Source organism: Telmatherina bonti (genome assembly GCF_933228915.1).
Source record: "Telmatherina bonti genome assembly, chromosome: 5".
In the NCBI taxonomy this organism is placed as follows: Eukaryota; Metazoa; Chordata; class Actinopteri; order Atheriniformes; family Telmatherinidae; genus Telmatherina; species Telmatherina bonti.
The window spans coordinates 32396232-32413934 of record NC_136623.1 but is presented as its reverse complement, the minus strand read 5'-3'; the positions used below and the strand labels follow the sequence as shown (position 1 = coordinate 32413934).

At 38.6% G+C, this 17703-nt stretch overlaps 1 protein-coding gene across 1 annotated transcript in view; it reads right to left on the bottom strand.

Annotated features, from left to right (window-relative positions):
- Positions 1 to 648: 648 nt before the first annotated feature.
- The window catches only part of snap91a (synaptosome associated protein 91a), a gene marked incomplete at both ends in the record, with an annotated part of 59617 nt that continues 42562 nt past the window's right edge, over positions 649 to 17703 (bottom strand). Inside the window, 7 exons of the mRNA XM_079241345.1 lie at positions 649 to 714; positions 4099 to 4140; positions 4212 to 4318; positions 4402 to 4513; positions 7436 to 7529; positions 7937 to 8039; positions 9265 to 9340. Coding sequence (XP_079097471.1) covers positions 649 to 714; positions 4099 to 4140; positions 4212 to 4318; positions 4402 to 4513; positions 7436 to 7529; positions 7937 to 8039; positions 9265 to 9340 — 600 coding nt within the window. The remainder of the gene's footprint in view (positions 715 to 4098; positions 4141 to 4211; positions 4319 to 4401; positions 4514 to 7435; positions 7530 to 7936; positions 8040 to 9264; positions 9341 to 17703) is intronic.

The window sequence follows — 17703 nt, the reverse complement described above, 5'->3', positions numbered from 1 at the left end:
AAAGCTTTGCTTTCACAACACAGAATGTGAGACCTGAGTGTTGTAATATCATGCAGTTAAAGCTTTGTGACCATCGGGGCTCATTAAACAGTTAGATGAAAAGATGTGTTTGTTAGTAATGATATGAGCTGAATCTGTCGATGAGCAAAATTATTTCAGGTCATTAGTTGTGAAAACATTTCCATAGAAACGCATCTTAAACACAGTGATGCCACATGCTAATAGAGACTTTTTGTTCAGATGCTGTTTCTATAGAGGCACTGAAAGATGGACTGTCGAATGAAGATCATTGATCATTTGATAATAAATTATCAAATCAAATGATGGTTAAATAACATTTACAGTACATGTTTTATTCTCGTTGATGGAGAATACTTACTTGTCTTCTCTGAGTTGTGTAAAGACAAAAGGAAATGGGAAGTTAGAGAAGATGTTTAGAGAAGTAGAAGCGTGTATGCTGGATCCATCCAGGGAATGAGGATTTCAATTAGCGTAAAGCTAAGATAAGCTAAAGATAAGTAAGAAACAACTAACTGGGCCAATTTTAATGAAAAAAAGAAGAAAAAACCAGACAAAAAAAAAGCTAAAAGGAAAAATAGTTGCAGGAAAATCACTGAAAAGACAAACAGACTGCTGGTATTTCTCTACTTACGGCTTCTTCCCCTCCAGAGTGTTGAGGTGGGTCTCCAGGGACTCCAGAAGACTTTCTGGGGCCTACAGAAAAATACAGACAGGCGCTGCTTCCATAAATCAGGACTAATTCGCTAAAAAAACCTCTCAAACAGGCTGTTAATAAAAGAGGTTTTAACAGTTGTGTTACCGCATTTGTCCATGTTGTTGCTTTTCCTTTGTGTCCTACATTATCTACATTCCTGTGTAAAATCTCAGCGTTTAGATATCAGGACATTAAGAAAGATCCCGTGGCCCTCATCAGGTCTGATGGTTGGGAATGAAGAAAAGATCGCATCATGTTTTTGTTTATTTAACTAAAGAGACAACATCAATTTGTGACAAACGAAGCACACTTCATGATCCGACAACATGTAGAATAGGGGTGCCCAAGTCCGGTCCTGGAGATCTACCATCCTGCTGTTTTTAGGTGCAACCCTTCTCCAACACACCTGAATCCAATAAGAGGCTAATTAGCAGGCCTCTGCAGAGCTGAATGACATGCAGAAGAGGAATTCAGCGATTTGACTCAGCTGTGCTGGACAGGGGGTGCATCTAAAGTTTGCAGGATGGTAGATCTCCAGGACTGGACTTGGGCACCGCTAGTGTAGAACAATTTTTAACCACTCAGTCGAACTCGTCTCAGTCAGGCTGAGATCTGGACTTCAGGTCTTTGAATCTTTGCAGCATTTTGATTGTATTTCCATCACTGAGTTGCAGATTGCCGCTGGGTTCGTTGGGATCGTTGTCATGACCAAGCTGACAGACAGACAACCTCACATTTGACTCTAAAATATCGTGGTATTAAAAGGCGTTCATTGTCAACACCAGGGGTGGCCAAATCCGGTCCACGAGAGTCCTGCTCGTGTTGGGAGTTTCCCTTCTGCAACACATATGACTCACATTAGACTTACTCAGGAGACTTTGATGTCAAGCTCTGCACACGCCTGCTAATTACCTACTGATTTGAGTCAGGCATGTTGCGGCACGGACACTCGGCTCTCGGGGACCTGAGTTGGCCACCCCTGGTCTACACATTAACTGCAAGGTGTCCAGGTCCTGCAGCGGCAGAACAAGCCTGCCTTATCAGCGCCATACCACCAGGCTAACTGATATGAGCTGTTTTAATATGATGTTTAGTTTGTCTTAAGAGTGTTGCTTCAGTCTAAAGGACGAGAGACGGGGCTTTGTCCTGCAACCCCTTTAAAATTTCCATATTTGCTGTCTGAGTCTGAGATGCAGCTCTTGGGCTTTTCCTCTATCTTTTAGCATCTTTTAGCATACCAAGCATCTTAATTCCAAGGGTTTTTTTTGGTGTAACATGTGACATGTTGTTGTCCATCTGAGGTTTTATTTGCCTCATCATAACACCTGGTAGCAACCAGATGATTCTGTATCTCCGGCCTTGAAAAAGGGCTTTTTTTTTTTTTTAGCTGTAACATTTTGATGTGCTCTACACACTGACACTCCAATATTTTCATCAAGTATGAAGGTGGATTTGTCATAAAAACAAAGGGGACAAGAGAAAAGAAAAGAAAGAAGTTAAACCGTCATGCAAAGAGAGAAACCATTGTTATGGGATGCAAAGCGGCACGCTCCACCAGGTGAAATGGGACACAATCACCCCCAAACATGCAGTGCAAAGAACAGTTCAATATCCAGCAGGCTTCCTCGTGGAGGTCAAAGCTAATTCAACAAACAAAATAGTCACTAATCCACTGTCATTAATTCCCAGCTCCACTTCCAAGTCTATTATCCTAAAACTAAAGACCAACATGGTAGCCGTGGCCCTTAGAGAGACCGAAAGACTTTAATATCCTAGGATTTTCAAGAACCACCAAGCAGAAAGAGATTGGCTCTGCAGGAAGAGGACAACAAGCAGCTGCACTACTGCAGTGCTAAAACACAAATATTTATTATGTCACCATGAGAGATGCTGAAACTTCTCTTTCCGGTGTCACAAATTGTTCTTCATACTTATGACGATAATAAATAGAATCAGAGCAGGTAATAACAACAACTACTACTACTACAATGACTACTACTACAACTATATGATGTATATCAGTGTTGTTTGAAAGAAATAATAAAATGGTTACTACATCTGACATCTCTTTTGGGTGGCACCATCTTAAACATTTCAGTTTCCATAATATTCCTTTTCCTTAAGTCAGTAATTCTGTCCTCAGGAAAAATAATTAATAATTCTTTAATTAATAAATAATTCTTTCCTTCTTCTTTCTTATTTGATGAAAATAATTAGGTAAGCTCTACTTTAAAACTTTTTAAGGCAAATAAAAGCTAACAGTTATGTCATATCTTTAGACCCTGAAACAAGTAATACTGCTTAAGTTTGGCTTTGTGATGACAGAAAATATTTTATTCTAATTAATGGAAAGCTTAGATAGTAATCTAGACTAAAAGGAAATAGATTGAAGAGAAAGATAAAATTTGCAGCTTTTTCTTGGCAAACTAAATGAGTGGATTTCGAATAGCACAAAATCTTTGAATTAAAAAAATTGCAATTGAACCTAAAAATCTAAGATTAAACCACCTTCAAACACTCTATGATTGAGTTTGTCACTGTGTGCATCTGACTTTTGTCTCTAATGCTGCAGCGATTTGAGATGTTTGCATTTAACCAGCATGCATTTGATGCAAGTCCTCCATATTGCCACGTTTACTGGGAAAACCTTGACTGTAGAGTTTCCACAGCAGATCACAACTCAGAAAGTCTGCAGCTGAATCAGATCAAACAGGCAAAATTCAGGTTTTCGCATTCTGGGATTTACTGATATTTGTCAGCGTCTCATAGATCAATAATCATAAAAATGAAGAATATAATCATGTGATTCCGGCTGTCTTGGAAACTCTGCAGTAATCTTAGCTCTGAGCCTTGGCAGCCATCAGGCCAGCAGCATTGCTCCGCGTATCATCCAGTCATCACTTCCAATTACATCATCCCGCTTCATCTGAGTGTCTGCCTGCGAGGTGTGTGTCCACTGTGCAGTGTGTGTGTGTCAATTCAGAGCACTTTAAAAAAAAAAAAACGTAGACCTTCCCTATAGCTGCTCCCAAAAGCTAGCTCTGTGCACTACTTGCTACTCACACTCTCAGCCTGAATGATCAATCTGCATCTCTGAAAGTGAAAGAGAAGTGGGGCAAAGGAGCCGTCAATAACCAAAGAGCCACTGCTCGTGGGTTGGTTGAGGCTGCATGTGAGGGTCTCATTGTTGTCAAGAAGGAAAAGAAGAAACCACAGGGGACACAACAGAAGGGGAATCAAGAAAATAGATAAACCTTCATACTACATGCAAGACCATTACAACACAACACACATGCTCTATTAGTATGTAAAACAAAAGCAACAACACATCTGATCAATAGTAAATGATTAAAAATAAAAAAAGAAGTTTTAATCCGTCTTACCTGAGTAAGTTCAGGTATGTCGTTTTTGTCTATTCCCACTTGCTGCAGATAGAAAGCGACACATTAAAATGTAGCATGGAAGTAATCAGTGTTGATGCGTGCTTTGATTTTACCTCAGCAATCTTAAAGAATTCCGAAACCCGAGTCATTCGTGTCAGGAATCTTTTGTAGATCTCAAGCCCATCTTTGCACTGGCTTCTTTTCATCTGGAAAAATTTTTCTGGAAAATAAAGTGTCATGAAATATTAAGTTATCGTAACCAAAAACAGCATCAGTTCACTGAGGGCATGTTTATGTTTTTACCTAGCAGGTTGATAATGCCGTCATTGTAGCAGGCATATAACTTGATTAGATCTTTGAAGAGTACGAGAAAGCAGGCATTTATCACTCCGTTGTTCAGGTCTGGTGGATGCACCTGAAAACACAAAATATATCAGGTTTAAATAAATAATTTAAGGCGAGTTTATGATATTCTGTTGCGTTAAAAAGGCACTCACAGTTTCACAGTCTAAAAATAATAATAAAACTTTAGGTTACTCACGTAACCCCGGTTCTCAGAGTAGCATGAGTGAGATGTCTCACTATGGGATGTGCTTCCCTGCATGTTCCTCAGAAGCGTCTATCTCATTATGCCAATCCTGATTGTCTGGTGATCGTGATGCTCACGTCACGCTACCTTTAAGTAGCCTGCGCTACAACACAGCACCATTCAAGATAAGCACCTCTTCTCGCTTCGTCCAGCAAGAAGGGCTGTTTGGTGAGACATCTCACTCATGCTACTCTGAGAACCGGAGTTACGTGAGTAACCTAAAGTTCTCATTCATAACATTAATTTCGATGTCTCACTATGGGATATGGAGACTCCCGGAATGCCAGACAGCTTATCTCGGGTGACCACCAGAACTCAAGGAGTGGCAGTCTGCTTCCCTGAGCGCCCACCGCGCAACACTGAGTGGGCCACACTGGAGGCAGAATCCAGTCTGTAAAACCGAACGAAAGTGACCAACATGCGGCTGCACAAATGTCCTGCATGGAGATCCCTCTAAAGAGAGCCCAGGACACAGCCAGGCCTCCAGTGGAGTGAGCATGCAGGCCCCCAGGTGCCTGCAAACCACAAGTCTTATAGGCCACCCCAATGGCATCCACAATCCAGTGGGAGAGTCGCTGCTTTGTGATGGGCCTGCCCACATGGGGCTTAGCCCAGGAAACATAAAGCTGGTCTAACCCTGGTCAAAAACCCTGAGCTCTTGCATCCTTGTGATGTAAGCTTATAGAGCACGGACAGAACACAGCTTAAGAAGCCGCTGCTCCTCGGGTGAGGGGGAAGGCGGTAAAGAGAATCACAAGAATAATGGGAGAGTAAGAGCCAACCACCTTTGGCACAAACGCTGGATTTGGCTTGAGTGACACCCTCACATCCCCTGGGGCAAACTGGGTGCATGAAGGATGTACTGAGAGAGCATGGATATCACTGACACGCTTCACAGAAGCTAAAGCCAACAGCAACGGCGTCTTAATTGATAGGTGTTTGAGGTCAGCATCCTCTAGCGGCTCAAAAGGAGGTCCAGATAAACCTTCCAAGACCACTTCCAGATCCCATGAGGGCACCAGGGGCCTGGAAACAGGGAGAAGCCTGCGTGCCCCTTTCATGAAACGGCAGACCAGCGGATACTGACTGGCCATTTTTTTCCCCCAAAGCCTACATGGCATGCGGAAATGGCAGCCAAGTACACTTTAACGGTAGAGAAGGCCCTGCGTTTGTCACTTTAACGGTAGAGAAGGCCCTGCGTTTGTCAATGAGCTCCTGGAGAAATGACAAAATCATGGCCAATCAGGATTGGCGTAATGAGATAGACGCTTCTGAGGAACACGCAGGGAGGCATATCCCATAGTGAGACATCGAAATGAATGCTATGAATGAGAACTCATTATTTTCTCCCTGCATCACTTTTTCTTTGGTTGGGATAATGATTATTTTGTCAAATGTAGAACAAACTAATACATTACTGGCACACAAAAACTCTTTGGGCATATCCATTATTACATTTCTTTCTGATCAGAAAACTTTGAGTCTTATAGTTAATTTTTATTGGTAAAGGTTTAATAAATTTAAATAATTCACAAAATTCCTGCAACTCAGAAAGAATAGAAAAAAGTAATTGAAAAAAATTATTGTTAACACAAATCAGCCAATCAAATGGTCAAGATTTTAGTGACCTTGAACATGTCATGGCAGTTTAGTACAGCACTTTAGTCCTCCTCTGCTGTTATATTTAAAGTGCAAACAAATAAAGTTGATTAGATGGTTGTTGGTGCCAGACGGGTTAATCTGCTGGGGGTTTCACACACAACCATCATATGGTTTAGAGAGAATGATCTGAAGAAGAGAAAGTATCAAGGGAACAGCAGTTGTCTGGACCAAAATGTCTTGTTGAGGTCAAAGAAGAAAGAGAAAACTGGTTGAACATGATAGAACGACAATAAAAACTCACTAGTTTGTTAGTTATAAAGAACAATACAGAATATTAAAGGGCTACATCAGAAAAAGATTACCCCAGGTGCCACTCATGTCAGCTAAGAATAGCTGACTGAGGCTACAATTTATATAAAGTCACCAAAACTGGACAATAAAAGACTTGATCAAGCAGTTCAGGCTGCTGAACTGCTGCCAGTGGGGATGTAATAGTGTGGCGGATATTTTATTAGCACATTAGTACCAACTGAGCACTCAAATGTCACAGCCTAGTGTTATATCTGACCATGTCCATCCCTTTATAAGTACAGTGTAGCATCTTCTTATGGATAATTCCAGCAGGATCATCCACTCTTGAACATGACAGTAAGTTCACTGTGCTCCAACGGCCTCCACAGTCATCATATCTGAATCCGACAGAGCAGCTTTGGAATGTGGTGAAATGGGAGACTCTTATCATTTATGTGCAGGCAACAAATCTGCAGTAACCGTGTGATGCTATCATGTCAATATGGAGCAAAATCCCAGGAATGTTTCCAACACCTTGTTGAATCCATAAGACCAAGAATTAAAGCAGTTTTGAAGGGAAAAAGAGATCCATGCCGGGATTAGCATGGTGCAGCTAATAAAATACCCAGAGAAAGTATACCACACATTAACTACAACTTCACGGTTTATATTTATAGTACTATGCATAGCTGTATAGATGTATAGCTAGTGTATAGCTGTAATGACATCACATGGCTTCACAGACCATGATGCGGAATTTTTTTTTTTTTTTAAATCACGTTTTTCCCTTGGTTCATCTTTCAACAAATTCAACAGCCTCTCAATGTGAAAATGTTGCACATTAATGTCACTCACATCAAAATCCAGCAGTGCGTCAATCTGGCCCTGCAGGGTGTTCATTCCTTTCAACAGCTTCTCTACTGGCATGGTCCTCATCGCTCCCTCAGCTCTGAGATGCAGCGAGAAATACAAGATGTGAGAAAACACAGTTGAGAGAAACAAAGTACATACTATCCATCACTGTGTGTCATCTCTGTTTTATCTTTGTTTTATGTTCTATATGTAAATACAGAGTTGCCTTGTATCTGACAGCTAAGTGTGCTGTGGACTCTGTGAGCATGAGCAATGACTGTATATTCATCTTCTTTCTCTGTATAATGTGCACTTGGCTTAACGTCTGCCCATCTTACATATTAACATGAACCCTGTAGGAAGTAAGTTATTCTGACACATTTGGAGTCAAGTCAGCAAGAGAAGTTCCCAATTAAACGAATCAGACTTGTTAAAACATGGGAAATCAACAATGATGTTGAAATAGTCATGCAGAAAGATCTAATCAGAAATGAGAAACTTTACCCTTTCTTGGCTCGGACAAAGTCGAAAGACATTTGTCTGTAAGCAAAAGCTTTCTCGTTGAGATAGCGGCTGTAGCGTCTGATAAATGTGGACATGTCATAGCCTGAGGAGGACAAACACACACACACACATAATATACTTGTGCATAGTTCCAGCATCACCTTGACCCAGATTTAATAAGATTTTAAAAACAAAATTCAAGATGTCTAAACATTGTGGTTTTGTTTTACAAACTTCAGTACTTTCTCAGATGGCTCAAACAGTGTCATAGATATAAATCTAAGCTAATAGATATTAGCTTAGATTAGCATAAATATTGTAAAGAAGGTAATATGTGATTTAAGAGTAAAAATGACATTCCAATTAAAGGTATCAAAATATGCAGAGATAAAAAAAATAGAAAAGGTTTTGAAAGGAATGAAAAGAGAAAAATACAGCTATGCTATGCTAACTTTTCAATTACATTTTTTCTTTTACAGCCATTTGTTGTTTTTCATGCCTCTCCTTGTAAACTATTGTAAGAACTTGTTCTTTCATATTTAATAAGAATTAGAAGGGTTCTAGTCTTTATTTAACTGTGTTGTCTGTTAAAATCTCACTCGTTGTCAGTTAGCTTAGCTTAGCTTAGCTTAGCTTATCCTTAGTGCTAGCCTCCTTTGCCAAAGGCTAAACAGTGACACTTCACAGATATTGCAAAATTCCATTTTTTCTTTGTAATTCAAAGAAAAGACAGAGAAAAAGACAACTTCATCACATTACTAAAAAAGATTACTTTGATAACTAATTAACTTTTTCATTGTATAATCAATTTCATGGTGTCACATGTGCACTGATTAACAAACGGTATCAAATTGGCAATTTGTTACAAATGTACTTTTAGCTTTTAAATGTTGCAGTCACCCATGAAGAAAAAATATCTATGACAGAAGGCTGTGAACCCAGTGTTTAACACCATGAGATATGTGGCAATTCCCATGGAAATGGGTTTAATTGAGGGGGAGCAAGGGTTAAGACAGCTGGAGAAGGGATGGTCAGATTTATTTTAACATTCTTGTTTTTAATCCACCAATCTGTGTCTTAGTTTTTCAACAGTTTAAATTTAATAGTTAGGGGGAAAAAAAAAAAGGTTCAGAGAATTTCCAGTTGCTGTCTTTGGCAAGTCCCACTTTAGGACATTAAATGTAGTTGTGATATAGATGTAGACAATATAGAGCTGGGATTGTTTTTTTCCCTAAACTGGACAGACTAACATAGTCTTGTACAAAAACTACTATTAGTTTAGATCATAGGTTGCATATAGAAGATGGATCAAATGTTACACCACTCACCATGGGAGCCAGTTTTGTCCAGAAAGTTGCTGAGGTTGAACAAAGTGTTTCTAGATGCCAGGAACTGCAGGAATTTCTGCATGAAGACAAACATTCATGTAGATATTTTACATTTTTGCTCTGTTTTTATTTTATTTATTCATTTAATTTCATGAGGACAGTGCACATTAATGAACACTTTTTGCAAATTAAATACAGCGTGTAAATATGCCAGATTTAGCTAGAAGTTACTTTCCATCCGTAGTCCTCAGACATTTACAGACAAGACATATAAAACATATATCAAATTACTATACTATACTATACCACATACAATTTCCAGCACATATTAAACCTCATATATGTTGACAGACTTGATTGGTTTTAAGACAAGTGTTAATGAACACATGTAAGCTTCATTCTCTGTCCCGTTTTTAAGCTAAATTTCAGATGTATGGATGCTTTGATGTCTATGTAGAGGTCTTATTCTGTTTGACAAGCCGTGGTTGGTAAATTACATTAAGTTGCCTGGCGCAGTGTTTTATTCGCAAAGCCATTATGGGCGTTTAAACCGCAACATGTTGACAATGAAATTTTGCGTCAATGAATTTTCATCATTGACTTGTCGACAAATCCTTGCAGTCTTACTGTTTGGATTTACAGTCAATAATAAACAGGCTTTATGTTTAGGATGAGAAGTTCCTGCAGGGGAGTTTAAATTTGGCTACAAATATGTTGAAACATGAGTCACTGTGGTGTCTTCTCATTACCCATGATGACACTGGTCATCATGGGTACACTGGTCATACACAAAGATGTGCTTCCTGATCAACTTTGGCTCTTTTGAAGTTGTTGAAATGTCTTGTTGATTCTTTATTGTTTGCCTCATCTCTGCCCTGTAGTGCTTTCACAAATTTGTTCATGTATTGCAAGCATGGAAAAAGCTACCCCCGCCCCAATTACAAAAAAGGTGTATGTGTTTTTGTTTTCAGTCAACTTGTTTAACAACTTTCCATTTCATTTTCCTACAGTCTCCATTTTCACATACATGTGGGTGATTGTATTTTTGTTTTTCTTTCTGTTGTCTTGTGTTTTTTTAGATATTTTTTGAATATCCATTTGAAATTTTTGTGATATGTATTCAATTGGGCAACAATAGACTGTGTGTGTGGGCGTTTGTGTGTGTGTGTGTGTGTTGTGTCTGTTAGGTCTACATGTTTTGTGAATTTTTTTTCATTTCCGTTTACTTTTCGTCTAGTCTACATTTTCAATTTGCTGTAAACTGATGTTTTGTTTGTTGTTGTGTTGTCGTTTTTGTTGTGTTGACTTTGAGCTCCTTTGCTGAAGGTGCTTTTTAAACTTTTGTTTACTTATCGTTGTTGTACAACAATAAATATGTGTTGTTTTCTAGAATGATATCCTAATGTTCATTCATGTCTTGCTTCATTATCTGTCTAGATGTTTGTGACCTTTTTGTAAGTGATCACATCTTCAAAATTGTGTCTTAGTTAAGGTACTAAAAGTACCTGAGACACTGTCAGATCCCCAATCCTTTATGTTTGGAGGTATGTTTTTTCATACAGTCTCCATTTTCACATACATTTGGGGGATTGAATTTTTAACTTTTTTAATGTGTTGTCTACTGGGCAACAACAGACTATAAGGGTGTGTGTATCTGTGTAAGTGTGTGTATGTGTAGAGTAATGTGTCTTTTTGGTCTACATGTTTTCTTGTAAATTTTTTTTCATTTTCATTTTCTTTCCGTCCCGTCTACATTTTCATGTAACTGGAATTGGTGTTTTATTCGTGGTTGTGTTGTTGTTTTTGTGGTGTTGACTTTGAGCTCCTTTCCTGAAGGTGCTTTTGAAACTTTAGTTTATTTATCATTGTTGTACAACAATAAATACGTGTTGTTTTCTAGAATGACATCCTAATGTTCATTCATGTCTTGCTTCATTATCTGTCTAGATGTTTGTGACCTTTTTGTAAGTGATCACATCTTCAAAATTGTGTCTCAGTTAAGGTACTAAAAGTACCTGAGACACTGTCAGATCCCCAATCCTTTATGTTTGGAGGTATGTTTTTTCATAGTCTCCATTTTCACATACATTTGGGGGATTGAATTTTTAACTTTTTTAATGTGTTGTCTACTGGGCAACAATAGACTATAAGGGTGTGTGTGTGTGTATCTGTGTAAGTGTGTGTGTGTGTGTGTGTGTGTGTGTGTGTGTGTAGAGTAATGTGTCTTTTTGGTCTAAATGTTTTCTTGTAAATTTTTTTCATTTTCATTTTCTTTCCGTCCCGTCTACATTTTCATGTAACTGGAATTGGTGTTTTGTTTGTTGTTGTGTTGTTGTTTTTGTTGTGTTGACTTTGAGCTCCTTTGCTGAAGGTGCTTTTGAAACTTTAGTTTATTTATCGTTGTTGTACAACAATAAATACATGTTGTTTTCTAGAATGATATCCTAATGTTCAGTCATGTTTCGCTCCATCTGTCATGGTGTTTGTGACCTTTTCATTTATGTAAATGATCATATTTCTTTCCATTTCATTTTCCTACAGTCTCCATTTTCACATACATGTGGGTGATTGTATTTTTGTTTTTCTTTCTGTTGTCTTGTGTTTTTTTAGATATTTTTTGAATATCCATTTGAAATTTTTGTGATATGTATTCAATTGGGCAACAATAGACTGTGTGTGTGGGCGTTTGTGTGTGTGTGTGTGTGTGTGTGTGTTGTGTCTGTTAGGTCTACATGTTTTGTGAATTTTTTTTCATTTCCGTTTACTTTTCGTCTAGTCTACATTTTCAATTTGCTGTAAACTGATGTTTTGTTTGTTGTTGTGTTGTCGTTTTTGTTGTGTTGACTTTGAGCTCCTTTGCTGAAGGTGCTTTTGAAACTTTAGTTTATTTATCGTTGTTGTACAACAATAAATATGTGTTGTTTTCTAGAATGATATCCTAATGTTCATTCATGTCTTGCTTCATTATCTGTCTAGATGTTTGTGACCTTTTTGTAAGTGATCACATCTTCAAAATTGTGTCTCAGTTAAGGTACTAAAAGTACCTGAGACACTGTCAGATCCCCAATCCTTTATGTTTGGAGGTATGTTTTTTCATACAGTCTCCATTTTCACATACATTTGGGGGATTGAATTTTTAACTTTTTTAATGTGTTGTCTACTGGGCAACAATAGACTATAAGGGTGTGTGTGTGTGTGTGTATCTGTGTAAGTGTGTGTGTGTGTGTGTGTGTGTGTGTGTGTGTGTGTGTGTGTGTGTGTGTGTGTGTGTGTGTGTGTAGAGTAATGTGTCTTTTTGGTCTAAATGTTTTCTTGTAAATTTTTTTCATTTTCATTTTCTTTCCGTCCCGTCTACATTTTCATGTAACTGGAATTGGTGTTTTGTTTGTTGTTGTGTTGTTGTTTTTGTTGTGTTGACTTTGAGCTCCTTTGCTGAAGGTGCTTTTGAAACTTTAGTTTATTTATCGTTGTTGTACAACAATAAATACGTGTTGTTTTCTAGAATGACATCCTAATGTTCAGTCATGTTTCGCTCCATCTGTCATGGTGTTTGTGACCTTTTCATTTATGTAAATGATCATATTTTCAAACATTTTTCTTAGTTCAGGTACTGTAAGCACCCAAGCCACATCAACTTTAAAATACCTTCCCAACGCATGCAGATATTTCCAAAAGTGCTGAAGATGTGATTTTAATGTATCGTGACTAATGAGTGATCTGAGTTTTACAAAGATCCCTTTCAGTGCAGGTGTTGGTGAGAAAGCTTTCCAAATGTTTTCAAATGTGCTTTTCATTATATTTGTAGCACGCAGAACACCCTGCAGAAAGGAGTTCATCAAGCTGTTGTTAAATGTATTAGGAACTTCATCAATGGACTTGTCTTCCCAAGAAAAGTCTTGACTGGGTGGCGTCCCTGGACTCCCATTAATATCACTGATGTGAGAAGGATCAGCAGGTGTTTTAAAGGTTAAGTAATGACCGACATCTTGCCTCTTCTCTTCACTGGTAAAAGCTGTCAGGTTGGTCATTTCCAAAAGGCTGTCTTGTTTGGCAGAGGTTTCATTTGTGTTCTCAGGAGAATCTTGGAAAGAAGCGTCTTCTGAAAATGCTACAGTTTCTTCATATCCATTCTTGTGTCTCTCCTGTTTTTCAATATTACCTGTTACACCAGTCACACCATCCATTACTGGTGTATTATTCAGATAACTGGAATAATCTTGTTCAAAAGCATCTGCTTCTTCTACAAGGAAATCTTCCTGTCCATTCATGTCTATTTCTTCTTCCACGGGTTCATCATTCATGGTGTTTGCATCCTTTTCATAAACGTAAAGGAAGACGTTTTTGTAAAGTTTTGTACATTCAGCATCAGTTGTGACCTGAGATCCTGTCAGATCCTCGACTTTGATATATGCATTGGATGCAGACATATACGTACAAAAGTGCTGACGATGTGATTCTGAGGTATTGAGGCTGATGAGCGAGCTGATTTTGTATTTCTGTGGTCCATTTTTTCCAGGAAGGTAGAGTTCTTGATTTGGAGTCACAAACGGTCTTGCTTTTGTCTCATCAGCTGGAGGAGGTAAATAAAGTACTATCACATCAGGACAATTAAAATAAAACCTTTTCCTCAACTGTAAATGGCACATCTCGCAACCTTCCTCACGGTGGACATTATTCCCAAATTGCATGATAAGATTTTGTAACTCATCGTGATCATTTGGTGGTGCAAGTGTACAGAAGTGACCCAGCTCCTTAGTTTTGCTTTTTGTGACGTGACAGTTGTCACATGTTGCAGAAAACACAACATCCAGTGAAGTTGAGAGAAGCTCACATCTATTCACCCAAAGCATGGCATATTTCAATAAGTCAGCCATGTTGTTCTGCTTTTCCAGGCACGTTAACGGTATGTATGCCCTTATTTCTCTCAAAGCTGAGAAGATTGCATCTGGAGAGAAACATTTCCCCGGTCTATATAAAGCTGTTACAAAGAGCCTTCTTAATGCAGGTGTCGCTGATGAAGCTTTCCAAAAGTCTTCAATTGTGCTATTATTCAAACTTGTTGCGCGCAGAACAGATTGCAGAAAGGAGTTCATCAAGCTGTTGTTAAATGTATCAGGAAACTTGCAGATTAATGACATAAAGTCTTCAATGGAAAATGCTGGTGGATCCTCTTCTAAGTGTTCATTTCCATCAATTGACTCATCTTCCCAAAAAAAGTCTTGACTGGGTGGCGTCCCTGGACTCCCATTAATATCACTGATGTGAGAAGGATCAGCAGGTGTTTCAAAGGTTAAGTAATGACCAACATCTTGCCTCTTCTCTTCACGGGTAAAAGCTGTCAGGTTGGTCATTTCCAAAAGGCTGTCTTGTTTGGCAGAGGTTTCATTTGTGTTATCAGGAGAATCTTGGAAAGAAGCGTCTTCTGAAAATGCTACAGTTTCTTCATATCCATTCTTGTGTCTCTCCTGTTTTTCAATATTATCAGGAGAATCTTGGACAGAAACATCTACTGCAATTACTACAGTTTCTTCATGTCCAATATTGTGTCTCTCCTGTTCTACAATATTGCCTGTTACACCAGTCACAACATCTGTTACTGGCGTATTATTCCAGTAACTAGATAAATCCTGTTGTTGCAATATGTCTCTCCATCCTTCAGGGTAAACATTACTTTCATAAATGTTCTCTTCTTGTCCTCGGAAACAGGAGCTGAATAGTTTTCTTACAGTCTTTGGAATAACGGCTTCCACAAGGCATCCTACAATGCAAAAAGGCATGTTGTTTTAATCACAAAGTAAATAAAATTGTAAAAACAAATTGTAAAGTACTATCTCAGTTTTGTCTGAATACACGAAAGTGATCTCTGACACTTCTGTCTTTAGCAAAGGTCGTTTGCAAAATGAATCCTTTCATCAGATGTATGGCATATCAAAGCAATTGTGACATAGAAGATGACATCATCGATGATGTAATAAAGCATATTTTAATGTTCCATGTTACCAAGCAACCAGACAACTTCAGTGTTCTACCATGTTGCCATAGCAACTAGAGGCAATTATTTTTAGATTTATTTAACTTTTTAAAAAAACATAAGTCTTAAAAATATTAATTAAATAGATATTTTATATTATGTAAAGTATATATTACTGATATATTTTATGATTATTAAAATATATTTAATATATATATATATATTTAAAATGTATTATAAATGGTATTATTTAAGAGATAAATACACAGTTATAACCATCTACAAATGCTCCACAGAGTTAGCATAGCAGCTAATTTTCATGTGTTGTTCATGCCAAGTAACAGAAAAATTTCAATAATTTATTTATAACTGTTCTGAATTTCCCCAGAATTCCCTCTAGAGGGCAGTGTTGTACAGTTTGAGTCAGGCATTACGAAGGACAGCTAAATCTGTAACGGGTCCTTAGAGGTCCTTATTCAGCCATCTTGTAAGTGTGATTGTCATTCCATGTGGAGCAGGCAACGCAGATACCTTGTATGCGTGCTTGAGCTACAGTAAGTTGCATAGCTGTCATGTTAAGTTGAATGCCTTTACTAGTTCTGTTTTTAGTCATTATCCTAGTCGCAGTGTGTTATTTACTATTGTTTAGACATGTGTGTCAAAGTTTAGATGTTTGGGCTTATGCTAAAGCTGCTAAGCTAAGTGAGGCTAGAAGAGCTAATCTGTTGATGGTATTTATGTTCTTGTCAACAATGCTAATTATAATACAGATTTATTCATCCTTTTATCATTTCAGAGCCATACCTATATACAAATATATACCTCCAGGTAGCTACACTACCTACCTGTGTAGGCTATCATACCTGTACCGAGGTATGATAGCCTGGTTGCCTGCTCTCCAAGTTGTAATTAGTCGAGCTGTCATTAAACACAGTGGAAGCATAACCTCTGCCTGGTTCATCGCTCTGTAACCGGGGCTCACTGCAGATGAGGGACTAACATATTACCACTTACAGTCCTTAAATCTTGAAAATAACAATAAGGCAAAGACATAAAAAATTAAGTTCAAACCACTTGATATTGTATCAAACAAATGTCTAAATGAAATGAATGAAATGAAAAATACTTTATTATTCCCCAAAGGGAAATTCAATATTGTAGTATATAATAATTAATATAATTATTAATTAATTTGAGGAGGTCTTGTTCCAGAGGCTGATGGCTGCTGGCAGGAATGAATTTCTGTATCTTTCAGTCTTACATCGGACCTGAAGAAGCCTCTTATTGAACACACTTTATTTCTTCACTGTGCTGTGGAGAGGGTGTGAAGAATCCTCCATCATCTTCATCAGCTTGTGCAGCATTCTTCTTTGGACAATCAGCTCCAGCAGCTCCAGAGTTACTCCAAGCACAGAACCAGCTTTCTTGATCAGTTTGTTGATTCTCTTCAAGTCTCTGGTTCTGATGCTACTACCGCAGCAGATGGCTGCAACGCTGACTGCACTCTCCACAACAGACAAGATACTTGTATTCCTCCACCACCTCCACCTCCTCTCCCAGGATGGAAACAGTGCTTTGTTTATTCTTGTTCCTCCTGAAGTCAACAATCATCTCTTTTGTTTTGCTGGTATTTAATATAAGATGATTGTCACCGCACCATTTAATAAACTGACTGATCAGTTCTCTGTACTCTGCTTCTTGTCCATCACTGATACACCTCACAACGGCAGAGTCATCAGAGTATTTCTGCAGATGACAGGACTCAGAGTTGTACTGGAAGTCTGAGGTGTACACTGTGAATAGGAATGGCGAGAGTACAGTTCCTTGTGGTGCACCAGTGCTGCTGACCTCAATCTCAGACACACAACCTTTCAGTCTCACAAACTGTGGTCTGTTTGTGAGGTAGTCATAGATCCAGGTGGTTGTGGAGGTATCCACCTGGAATTTATGGAGCTTCTCACATAACAAAGTAGGCTGAATGGTATTAAAAGCACTTGAGAAATCAAAGAACATGACCCTCAGAGTGCTGCCTGAATGGTCCAGATGAGACTGTGCTCTCTGGAGCAGGTATATGATGGCATCTTCAACCCCAAGTCCATTACGATATGCAAACTGTAATGGGTCCTGAAAGGTGTTTACTTGCTTGTTGAGGTGAGCCAGTAAGAGTCTCTCCAGGACTTTCATGATGTGAGATGTCAGGGCAACTGGTCTGTAGTCACTTGGTTCAGCTGGTTGTGTTTTTTTAGGCACTGGAACAAGGCAGGAGGTTTTCCACAGCACTGGGACTCTATTTTGTCTCAGACTGGTGTTGACAAGGTGATGGGGAATCGGACATAGTTAGTGAGCAGGTCTTCAGAACTCTGGGACTGACCCATCTGGACCTGCAGCCTTGTTCTGGTTCAGTTTCTCAAGTTGCTTCATAACCTGATTGCAGGAGACAAACAAGGTGGAGGTCTCAGGATGCCCTG